General features: G+C 42.6%; 1 protein-coding gene across 2 annotated transcripts; it reads left to right on the top strand.

The window, feature by feature from the left end:
• Positions 1-2,196: 2,196 nt before the first annotated feature.
• Positions 2,197-8,606, top strand: LOC118361619 (holocytochrome c-type synthase). Of its 2 annotated transcripts, none has more exons than XM_035741696.2 (7): positions 2,197-2,360; positions 2,767-2,940; positions 3,440-3,615; positions 4,929-5,077; positions 6,741-6,860; positions 7,134-7,220; positions 7,376-8,606. In XM_035741696.2, the coding sequence occupies exons 2-7, from the start codon at positions 2,802-2,804 to the stop codon at positions 7,572-7,574; spliced, it is 870 nt and encodes a 289-aa protein (XP_035597589.1). In that variant the 5' UTR covers positions 2,197-2,360; positions 2,767-2,801; the 3' UTR covers positions 7,575-8,606. The 2 variants fall into 2 exon arrangements, with proteins under 2 accessions (XP_035597589.1, XP_035597588.1); XM_035741695.2 differs by having other exon boundaries at positions 3,437-3,615.
• The last annotated feature ends 3,634 nt before the right edge of the window (positions 8,607-12,240 follow it).

Here is a 12,240-nt window from a genome sequence, read left to right as displayed (position 1 = left end):
GTGAGTCTCTGATCCACCTCTAAGCAGACGACACCATTCTGTATACTTCTGGCCCTTCTTTGGACACTGTGTTAACAACCCTCCAGACGAGTTCAACGCCATACAACTCTCCTTCCGTGGCCTCCAACTGCTCTTAAATACAAGTCAAACTAAATGCATGCTCTTCAACCGATCGCTGCCTGCACATGCCCGCCCGTCCAGCATCACTACTCTGGACGGTTCTGACTTAGAATATGTGGACAACTACAAATACCTAGGTGTCTGGTTAGACTGTAAACTCTTCTTCCAGACTCGCATAAAACATCTCCAATCCAAAGTTAAATCTAGAATTGGCTTCCTATTTCGCAACAAAGCATCCTTCACTCATGCTGCCAAACATACCCTCGTAAAACTGACCACCTTACCGATCCTCGACTTCGGCGATGTAATTTACAAAATAGCCTCCAACACCCTACTCAACAAATTGGATGCAATCTATCACAGTGCCATCCGTTTTGTCACCAACGCCCCATATACTACCCACCACTGCGACCTGTACGCTCTCGTTTCAAACTCGTCGCCAACCCTCTGGCTCCAGGTCATCTACAAGACCCTGCTAGGTAAAGTCCCGCCTTATCTCTGCTCGCTGGTCACCAGAACGACAGTCATTATGGCCAAACAGTTCTATTATTGTTTCATCAGACCAGAGGACATTTCTCCAAAAAGTATGATCTTTGTCCCCATGTGCAGTTGCAAACCGTAGTCTGGCTTTTTTATGGCGGTTTTGGAGCAGTGGCTTCTTCCTTGCTGGGCAGCCTTTCAGGTTATGTCCATATAGGACTCGTTTTACTGTGGATATATATACTTTGTACCCGTTTCCTCCAGCATCTTCACAAGGTCCTCTGCTGTTGTTCTGGGATTGATCTGCATTTTTCGCACTAAAGTACGATCATCTCAAGGACACAGAACGCGTCTCCTTCCTGAGCGGTATGACGGCTGCGTGGGTCCATGGTGTTAATACTTGCGTACTATTGTTTGTACAGAAGAACGTGATACCTTCAGGCGTTTAGAAATTGCTCCCAAGGATGAACCAGACTTGTGGAGGTCTACAATTGTTTTTCTGAGGTCTTGGCTGATTTCTTTTGATTTCCCGTGATGTCAAGCAAAGGGGCACTGAGTTTAAAGGAAGGCCTTGAAATACATCCACAGGTACACCTCCATTTGACTCAAATGATGTCAATCAGCCTATCAGAAGCTTCTAATGCCATGACATAAATTTCTGGAATTGTCCAAGAGTTTAAAGGCACAGTCAACTTAGTGTATGTAAACATCTGACCCACTGGAATTGTGATAAGTGAAATAATCTGTCTGTAAACAATTGTTGGAAAAATCACTTGTGTCATGCACAAAGTAGATGTCCTAACTGACTTACCAAAACTATAGTTTGTTAACAAGAAATTTGTGAAGTGGTTAAAAAAACTAGTTTTAATGAGCTTTTGTGCCGAATACATTACGTTGTTACAGGTGTCAAGTTTATAGGCATGTAGCAGCAGTGTGTAGGAGGGAGGTTCCTTGATGTGAGAAGTGTGCAGAAGGGCATGAGACAAAGGAATGTGTAGCATTGAGGAAAGTAGTGGTATGTGTTAATTGTCAGGGTGCCCATGGGGCAGGGAATCAGAAATGTCCTTTGCGAGAGAGGCAGGTTGAGGTTTCCAGGGTCAGAGTAGTGCAGAATATGCTGATGCAGTGAAGAAATTAGAGGAAGATGGGTCAAGGGGGAGGTATCCTGAGAGGAGTGGCGTGAGTAGTAGATCTGTACCAGTACAGAGGGATAGGCCAACAACGGATATATATTTATTTGCATTTTTAGCATTGGTTATCAACTCTACTGCAAGGATGGAACGTAAAGTCACGGAAAATTGACGTTGTGGTGACAGGTGCAGAGAGGTATTTGGGTGTTCAAGACTTGACATCAGAAGAGGTACAGGGTGTGTTAAGTGGTGGTGTCCCATCCTTTCAGGTTGTTGGCCTGAGGTAGGACTAAATAGATTTAAATAGTGGAGTAGGGTGGTGTTAATCTGTTTTTCTTTTTTTTGTGAATGTAATGTTCGATTGTAGGGTATTTAAAAAATAATGATAATAATTCAAGCAACGTTTAAAACGTATAAGGGAGTTGTACTCCAGTCTAGTAGGTGGCAGTAATGTAATATTTATTGGATGCCAAACGCCGTTAAACCTCACCGAAGAAGACGTACTGTTTCACAACTGCGGAGCAACACAGCAACCGATTGAACAATCAATGTGCCAAGTACATTGCATTGTGGGAAACGTATCCGCACGTTGACATTGGTGATACAGCGCCAGTGATTTCAAGGACCCAGGTAGGTGATTTGATGTTGGAAATTGTTCTTATGACTCTTTATGTTGATCAGATTGGTAAACTATACAGTGATGACATATCCGATGGTGTGATACGCTTTGTTTTCAGTAACGTTACATCTATTTCTTAACACATAATTGAATAAGTGCTAGCTAGCAGCTAATGCTAGCTTATAGGTATGTAACTGAATTACACTATTTTATAACAAGTTCGGCTTTTTCTAGGTAGCGACAATACTGCATTTGCTGGCGTAGCTAGTTAGATCCTTTCTCCAGACTAGCTATCATTTATGAGACAGAAAAATAGCTGCTAGTAAACTACTGTACTATCAAGAAGCTAAGTAATATTTTGGCTGACTAGACTGATTCAGCTAGCTAACTAAACGTCTGACCACTTTTGTCCTCTAGCCCATCTTTCTGTACAAGGACAGGTCAGTTCAGAAATGGGTGCCACTATGTCCAGTCCTGCTCCACCCACAGTCAAGGCCGAATCTATGATGGCCTCTCCCACTCCTGCGTTTGTTGGCGGCGTGGCCCCACCACAGGGCTGTCCTATGCATCAGGCACAGGAACCAGTCAAAGGTAGGCTCCATCTCTGTTTCATCACCAGGACCGATAGCTTGCCGGTCTATATCGCGTTTTCTTGATTTTTTTCCTGAGCTTTGCTTACCATGTACTATTGTTAGTAGGGTAAATCCATTTTAAATCATACACTTTTTCATAGCACCTCTTTTGATTTGATTGAAACTTTCCATATATATTTGCCCAATGTAGAAGTGCTCAGAGGTGACTTTTTGGACCTGAATGCCAAAACCTTCAAAAGATAAAGCTTCTCCAAAGTATATATTGTACAATTTGTAATCTGTGTAGTGATTGATTGTGTTGGTTGATCTTTGTTGTGTCTGACAGGTTGTGGTAACAATTTCCCTCTCTGAGGATGATAGAGGATGTATCTATCACGTGGAGCTTTTTACTTTGGGGAAGGAGTTATTCCTGACTGTGTGACCCACTTGACAAGGAACAACTCCTATTCCCTGGATCTGTGTTCTAACTTTTGTTTTGCCATAAATGCCCTCAGCAGTTGCCCCTCCATCAGAGTGCCCCATGCACCAGGCTACTGCTGCTGCCCCTACAGAAGAGAAGCTTGCTGCTGCAGCAGGGCCAGTGCACCAGGACCGGGCCTATGAGTTTGTGGCTTGTCCTATGAAGGCAGCAGCAGCCGGACAAGGCCAGACTGACATTGACCCCACTAACATGGTCAGTATGATGATAATGCGTGTACATGTTCCATGTTATGGACTTGCTTCCATTCAGCCAGAAGTGCATTAATGAGGTCGGGCACTGATTTGGGCAATTACGCCTGGCTCGCAGTCGGGTTTCCAATTCATCCCAAAGGTGTTTGATGGGGTTGAGGTCAGGGCTCTGTGCAGGGAGTCAAGTTCTTTCAGACCGATCTCGACAAACCATTTCTGTATGGACCTCGCTTTGTGCACGGGGGCATTGTCGTGCTGAAACAAGAAAGAGCCTTCCCCAACTGTTGCCACAAAGTTGGAAGCACAGAATTGTCATTATATGCTGTAGTGTTAAGATTTTCCTTCACTGGAACTAAGGGGCCTAGACCGAAACATGAAAAACAGCCACAGACCATTATTCCTCCTCCACCAAACTTTACAGTTAACACCGTGCTTTTGGGCTGGTAGCGTTCTTCTGGCATTCACTAAACCCAGATTTGTCTTTTGGACTGCCAGATGGTGAAGTGTGATTCATAACTCCAGAGAATGCGTTTCCACAGCTCCAGAGGCCAATGGAGGCAAGCTTTACACCACACCAGCCAACAAATTGCATTGACTCTCCCAACGAAGTTGTTGTGCTGACGTTGCTTCCAGGGGCAGTTTGGAACTCGTTAGTGAGTGTTGCAACTGAGGACAGACCATTTTTATGCACTACGCACTTCAGCACTTGGCGGTCCCGTTTTGTGAGCTTGTGTGGCCTACCACTTCGGCTGAGCCGTTGTTGCTCCTAGACGTTTCCACTTCACAGTAACAGCACTTACAGTTAGTGGACCACGGCAAAAATTTGACGAACTGACTTGTTGGAAAAATGGTATCCTATGACAGTGCCATGTTAAAACTCACTGAGCTCTTCAGTATAGGCCATTCTCTACCTGTCAGCACCGGGTGTGGCTGAAATAGCCAAATCCACTAATTTGAAGTGATGTCTACATACTTTTGAAGTGTAGCTATCTAAGAGGAAAACTGCCATTTACTACCAAATTTGGAAATTGCACATTCTGCGTGCTACTATTACAACTCTCACCAGCAGTAAGTTGAAAGCCCGACTGAGTTGATTTACATTTTTTTAGTCGGGACCTGCAGTCACCCCGTTCTGGGGCAGTATGGCTGCTGTCGATCATATGTTTATGTTTTTTTTCTCACTGTGATTTCAGCTGATTTGGTTGGTTGATAGGTGCTCAACTAGAGTAGTGAATGGAAAAGTCACTTTCTAAAAGTTGATAAACAGACCAAGGTTAAACATGTTGGCTAATGTTATTATCATCCTGTTCTGTCCAGATGCCTCCACCCAACCAGGTCCCTGCCCCAGACCAGCCCTTCCTTCTACCAGTGAACCGAGAGGAGTCTAAGATCCCGCGGGCTGGAACAGGCAAGAACTGGGTCTACCCCTCGGAACAGATGTTCTGGAACGCCATGCTCAGAAAGGGGTAAGGATACCCTAACTTTTGCTACAAAAATGTAGCTTTACAAAGGATACAATTGAGCAGATATTGTTTCCTGAAAATTGTGGAATAGTAAGCTGTAAAATATAGGCTGGGCTATTGAAGTGCTGTGTCTTGACTCTCTGCGAACACATTGTAATTGTGAGGTGTTTTGGTCTGACTTTTTATTTTGTCTTATTTAGTAGACATGCAAATACTCGTTATACATAACACTGCTTTCCAGAAGCAGGAGACGACACTGTACTGCATTGTCCTTTAGTGCTGAGCATTTAGTGCTTTTTACAGTCATTTTGGTTCGACCTAATACACATTTTCACAGGTTTCAATTATTTTTTAACATTAAATGCATTGTGGGTTGAATACTGTAACACAGAATAAAACCATTTTTAAAAGTCACATGGTGGTAGTGACTGCCCATTACTGCTTATAACTGCCCATTACTGCTTATAACTGCCCATTACTGCTTATAACGGCCCATTACTGCTTATAACTGCCCATTACTGCTTATAACTGCCCATTACTGCTTATAACTGCCCATAACTTATTAACCATTTATTCACATTACTTTACACAACAACTGAAATGTTTATTAAAGTGTCTTACATTTGACTGTTATTCAATTTCAAAGTCATCATCTCATCTCTATAGAGCTGCTGTCTGACAAAATCACTACTTTTGTAGTTCAACCTAAATAAGGCATACTTTTATGACTGCTGAAAACCACCTATAAATCACTTAGATTTTGTATTTTCAGGTAGATATACCTCTCGAAGCAACAGCTGCTCTCTATATCACCTCACCATTGCACATGCTTCTCTCTTCCATAGCAGGCGTAAAAGAAACAGACCAGACAAGTAGATGTGCAGTGTATTATGGTCATTGGACTAGTTCAAATCCCCGAGCTGACAAGGTACAAATCTGTCGTTCTGCCCCTGAACAGGCAGTTAACCCACTGTTCCTAGGCCGTCATTGAAAATAAGAATTTGTCCTTAACTGACTTGCCTAGTTAAATGAAGGTAAAATATATATATTTTTTAGTTAATTGTCACATTTTATGCATTAAACTATGTCTAATATTGGCCTGTTGGAAACTACAACTCCCTACTACATCGCACAGTTCAGACTGGTCTGATTTATCTCTAGAGAAACTGCTTTGTGCGCATTGAGCTCACAGAAAAGAAATTATGAGTTTAAAAACTGAAAAATAACTGCAATTTAAGTTAATCACTCAGCACTTCTGTCCTTTAAAGATGCACTATGCAGAAATCCGCCATTTCACTTCCTGGTTGCTAAAATTCTAATAGTTCGCCTAATTTCAGTTTATATAGTGTAGAGAATCATTTTACCATCTAAACTGCTGTGAAATATCCATTCCATAACCTAAATGATTGTATTTTCAGCTTTTTGAAGCTGGTGTACAAAACCGAAAGCATAAGGCGCAAAAACTAAACCTGAGCGTAAAACAAAGAAATGGCGCACATAGGACAGATATACTGCTTCTTAGACTTGCTTTCAATGAGAATGACAGATCTAAAACTCATATTTCTATGTGAATTAAGTTGGGTCACCCAATAAGTTACACATTGCAGCTTTAAAACAGCAGAAAGGTTCCATTTCTCACCAGCCGTGTTAACCTCTTCATCACCAGGTGGCGCTGGAAGGAAGATGAACTGGGTCAGCAGGACATGTCCAACATCATAAAGATCCACAACACCAACAATGAGCAAGCATGGCAGGAGATTCTTAAGTGGGAGGCCCTCCATGCTGGGTGAGTAGAAAAAATACAAAACCGTTTCAGAGCCACTATATCAAGTGCTTTAGTTAATCATGGATTTAGTTATTCATAGTTGGTCATAGTTAATACTTAAGCTAATCATGGATTACATAATTTCCGAGGCCTTCCAGACTGACACATCAATAACCTGTCTGGCCCCCAGATCCAGAAGCACCTCTTTTACTTTGTTACAAAATGTTTGTTTTTTTAAATGGGGAAATAAATGGAAAAAATGGACCTGTTCCCCACTGACATGTTACTTGTTAGGGAATGTCCATGCGGTCCATCCCTCAAACGGTTTGGTGGCAAAGCTAAGGAGTTCTCCCCAAGGGCTCGAATGCGTCACTGGATGGGGTGAGGAGTTGTTTTTTTTTTACTTTAAAATGTTTGTGCAAGAAGTTATTTGTACAGAGTACATTCTGAATTGAAGCCTTAACATGATATGCTCATTTGGAAGTGGCTTGATATGCTTACACAGTTCCTTTCACAGTATAATGTGTTTTCTACAGATATGAATTGCCGTTTGACCGTCATGACTGGATCGTGGACCGCTGTGGGAAGGAAGTCCGCTACGTGATCGACTACTACGACGGAGAGATCAACAAGGACACCTATGAGTTCTCCATCCTGGACGTCCGCCCAGCTTTTGACTCTATAGGTGCAGTCTGGGACAGGATGAAGGTGGCCTGGTGGCGCTGGACCTCGTAAGCAGCAAGCAAAACACTGTAAAACAAGGTTTTACATTCTTCATTTCGATACTGAGATGCTATCAAAACAACAACAACCCCAGAAGACCCATTCAAAACTGCAGTAAATGCTTCAGCACGTGACTGTAATATACCAGATTCTCCATCATAATCCTATTGATTTCACATTTGATTTCACTGTTTGATGTGTTTTGAGGTGTTTCGGTTCTAGATTCTTCTAGTGTAGTTTAAACGCCTTGGTGCACACATTATTCAGCGAGGGCGAGTGGCTTGCTTTAAGGGTTCGCTGGAGGTATGGTGCTTGGGTTCTATCCTCTCAGCCTTTCTAATATTGGTATAATTGCACAGGGAATGATTTGCTATAGCTAAATGTGATGGAGATGGATGAGCAACCCAGCAGGGATGTTGACCTTTAAACCAGACCAACTGCAGGACCCCCCTTCTATTTCCAGACTTTTTAGTTTAGATAATATGCCCTGTTTGTTTTGGTGGTCAAATATTAATAACTTCCGTTGAGTATTTCTAAAACAAAGTAAGATGACCAAACCACTATCATTACATCTGCCTGGGCTTAATATACTGTAGAGCTTTGCAACATAGTGGGCTGTTTTTATTCGGATCATGCTTTCAAACCTCATACTATTCAGTTGCGTTTGTCACTTACTGTCTATTAAAGTGAAAGTAAAACTGTAGTCAGCTAAGTCTTTTTAAATAGATGCTTTTAGACTATTCTGTGGTCAAACCTTTGAGTGTACTCCATTTTGCTTTTGTCTCAAGATACCCTTCCTGGTTTTGTAGTGATCAGATACACGTAGGCCTATTCAGAATTGTAGCTAGTTTTCTTTCTCTCTGTTCTGTCTAGTTGTATAGCCATGTCGAATTTCCCCGTCGGCTACTGTGGGAAGCTATGCTGATTGATTGTATTTATTGTCTGTGAGGTTCATTTGTGTGTACAGCTGCTTGTTTTCTAAAATGAATTTATTCCTGATTATCCAAACTACCATTAAACTTGGTACTATTGGCTCTGAAACCATTTGGTCTCTATATTATCTTGTCAGTTTTCAGCACCATCTTCTGGTTTAGTGATAAAACTGTAGCTGGGCTATATGAACTGCAGATGGCGCCATAGCTCCAGGATATATCTCCTTCCATATCACTCCCATTTCTCTAGGACCTGCTTTGCACGCCAGGGCTCATTACGAGCCAGCCCAAAGGTCGGTGAATTTAAGTGTGGGTCACAGTGTGATGAACGTGAAAGAAAGGCACATGGTTTTTAAAAAGGGGATCTAAAGTAATTCAATAATCTCACCTGAAACCTTTTTTTTTTACATTCAAAACCTTTTTTTTTTTTTTTTTTTTTTACTAGGCGAGGCAGTTAAGCACAAACTCGTATTTACAATGACAGCCTACTGGAGAACAGTGGGTTAACTGCCTTGTTCAGGGGCAAAACAACATATTTTTACCTTGTCAGCTCAGGGATTCGATCAAGCAACATTTCGGTTACTGGCCCAACACTCTAACCAGTATCAAATCAAATGTATTTATATAGCCCTTCGTACATCAGCTGATATCTCAACGTGCTGTACAAAAACCCAGCCTAAAACCCTAAACAGCAAGCAATGCAGGTGTAGAAGCATGGTGGCTAGGAAAAACTCCCTTGAAAGGCCAAAACCTAGGAAGAAACCTAGAGAGGAACCAGGCTATGTGGGGTGGCCAGTCCTCTTCTGGCTGTGCTGGGTGGAGATTATAACAGAACATGGCCAAGATGTTCAAATGTTCATAAATGACCAGCATGGTCCAATAATAATAAGGCAGAACAGTTGTAACTGGAGCAGCAGCAGCACGGCCAGGTGGACTGGGGACAGCAAGGAGTCATCATGTCAGGTAGTCCTGAGGCATGGTCCTCCGAGAGAAGAGAGAAAGAAAGCGAGAAGAGAGAAAAAGAAAGAGAGAATTAGAGAGAGCACACTTAAATTCACACAGGACACCGAATAGGACAGGAGAAGTACTCCAGATATAACAAACTGACCCTAGCCCCCCCCGACACAAACTACTGCAGCATAAATACTGGAGGCTGAGACCGGAGGAGTCAGGAGACACTGTGGCCCCATCCGAGGACACCCCCGGACAGGGCCAAACAGGAAGGATATAACCCCACCCACTTTGCCAAAGCACAGCCCCCACACCACAAGTAGCCCTACACTTTATGGAAAGGAGAGTAAATGAGAATCTGTACAGAGAACCAACCACTCCACAGTCTGAGGATAGATTCATATCCTGATACAGTATTGTGTCTGTTCAGCTGGGGAATTTTCCGTTGCCTTTTGAAGAGAGGTGAGCAGAGATGGACAGATGTAGAGAAGGCGAGATAGACAGACAAATGGATAAAGAGGAGGAGTACCAGTGCTCCTGCTGGTGCTGAGTGGGTGTGGGAAAGGGAACTAAGATCACACCCTGGTTAGCTCTATACTCCTGAGCTTCCTGCTTTCTTTTCAACTACTCTACCTGATAAAGATGGGAGGGGGGGGGGTGTTATCAATTGTCTGTTTGCTGTGTTTCACAGGTCAGCCGAAGAGAGAGCTGGTTACACTGTCTGTTACCTGCTGGGACCTAGCCTTAACAATTGTCAGGGATGTTCTACTGCTTGAATCCCAATATTCTGGAATGACCTGCCCCCCCCCACACACACACAAACCCACCACAGCATGTGGACCCTAAACGCTCCACCACGAACACGTCTGCAAAATGGAATGTGCATCATTTTCTAACATTTCCACCAGGGCTGCTGCTTGGCAGGGTGCCATATAATTCCTGCTGTACGTAGCAGACAGACGCACAAACAGCCCGTGGCATTTTAGTAAATGGAGGATTTTTTTTATTTTCTTCATCCTATCTGGTCCCTCCAGTCTGTATTTACATGGCAAAGAATGCTTGTTCTGGTGTGTTGTGTGCGTGCACTACATTATAATGTCCACATGTCACCACTGTATCGTTGTTCGTGTCTGCTGATCACGTCCTGGTGTGAGTCTATGAATGTGCATGCGAGAGCGTGGGCCATGGATAGAGGAGACAAAGGGGGTCCATGTTAAAAAAAAAACAGTTTTTGAACAGCTTACTAATGTCTTACAGCAGTATTGATCCCGTCCTGTGACATTGATGGAAATGTAAATGTATACACATTGTGTTTCATAACTAGTTCACCCAAATGACAAAATGACATTGGTTTCCTTACTCTGTAAGCAGCCTATGTGTGACAGCAATGCGTTTTTGCCGTTGTGGCACAAATCCCATTCATGTCGTGGTACAGATATTAGCATGGGTGTTTTTTTCACGCGTCACGTTCAAATCAGTTATAAGTGACTTTGTTGAGCTTCACAATCAATTGTAGATACTTTCGGATGATTTGGACATGATGCGTGACAAATGATGTCCGTACCATAACTTGAATGGGATTTGTGCCACAAATGCTAAAGTGTTAGCATTTGGAAACAGTACCAGGGAAATAAAACCAAAGAATGGATTACTGTCATACCTTGTCCAAAAGCACAATAAATACTAAATGTGGAACATGATTTTGGCTGATAATCGTCTCACACGGTGTACATTGGCTTCAACAAAGCACTTATGAGGATAAAGCCATGCAAAGTCGGAGGCCTAATCTCCAAGGAATTCTCTGCATGGAACTCACTGCAAATTCCAGTGAAATTTGGTCAGCTAATTCCCCTCCTGTTAGCTAACAAAAGGAAATAACTTTAGTTTGGTTTTGCCTTTGAAAAAGAGTTGCTGTGTTGTTGGCTAGAATTCATGCCTTTACTGAGGTAACAACACGGAATACTCTTTCCAGGCTAGAATTGTTTGTGTATGTATGTTAAGAATGTCAACATGTAGCTGTCAGGGAGTTCAGAACTAGAGATTTGACTACCAATGTTGAAACTGAGATGAACACTAGTGAACATGTTACTGACCCTGTCTACATCACAGAACATCAGGCCTCCTACAGAGTGGACAACAGAGGCAGTTACCCAAACAGCACCCGATTGCCTGTGTAGTGCACTGCCTGTTGTCTACTCTGTAGGAGGCCTGATGTTCTGTGATGTAGACAGGGTCAGTAACATGTTCACTAGTGTCCATCCCAGTTTCAACATTGGTAGTCAAATCTCTAGTTTTTCATGATGGTGATCTGCACTACGTTTAACACCCAGCTACAAAGGCCCTGAAATCCCCTACCTTGTTTAATTTATGCACTCTCTAAAACCGCCTGAAGGCATTTAAATACTTAAGCGTTTTTGCTTGAACCTAATACTCTGGCATTGCCTAGTACAATTAGTCCTTATTGTGACACTCACTCTCTTTCTTGCTTTGTCTCTGTCCATCTCCTCTTTCACACACCTTTTTATTTATTTCTCTCGCTTCTCAAGCTTTCGTGTTTTTTTTGTTGGTTTTTTTTCACTTCACATGAGGGATATAAAGACCGGGAATACAACTGAGATGGAGGGAAGGAGACATTGAAGACAGACATTTTGTGTGTGAAGAGAGACAAATAGTTTTTTAGGTTGAGAGGGAGATTGGGAGAGTGAATGTGAAATGAGTGTCAGGGTTTCATGGCTCTATTGAGACGTAATCAGTCCGCTTTCCAATTTGTGCACTCAGCTTATCGCACAACAGGG

This window comes from Oncorhynchus keta, chromosome 28, assembly GCF_023373465.1.
Source record: "Oncorhynchus keta strain PuntledgeMale-10-30-2019 chromosome 28, Oket_V2, whole genome shotgun sequence".
NCBI classification, from domain to species: domain Eukaryota; kingdom Metazoa; phylum Chordata; class Actinopteri; order Salmoniformes; family Salmonidae; genus Oncorhynchus; species Oncorhynchus keta.
The sequence above is the reverse complement of the archived record's forward strand: the minus strand, read 5'-3'. Positions and strand labels throughout refer to the sequence as shown.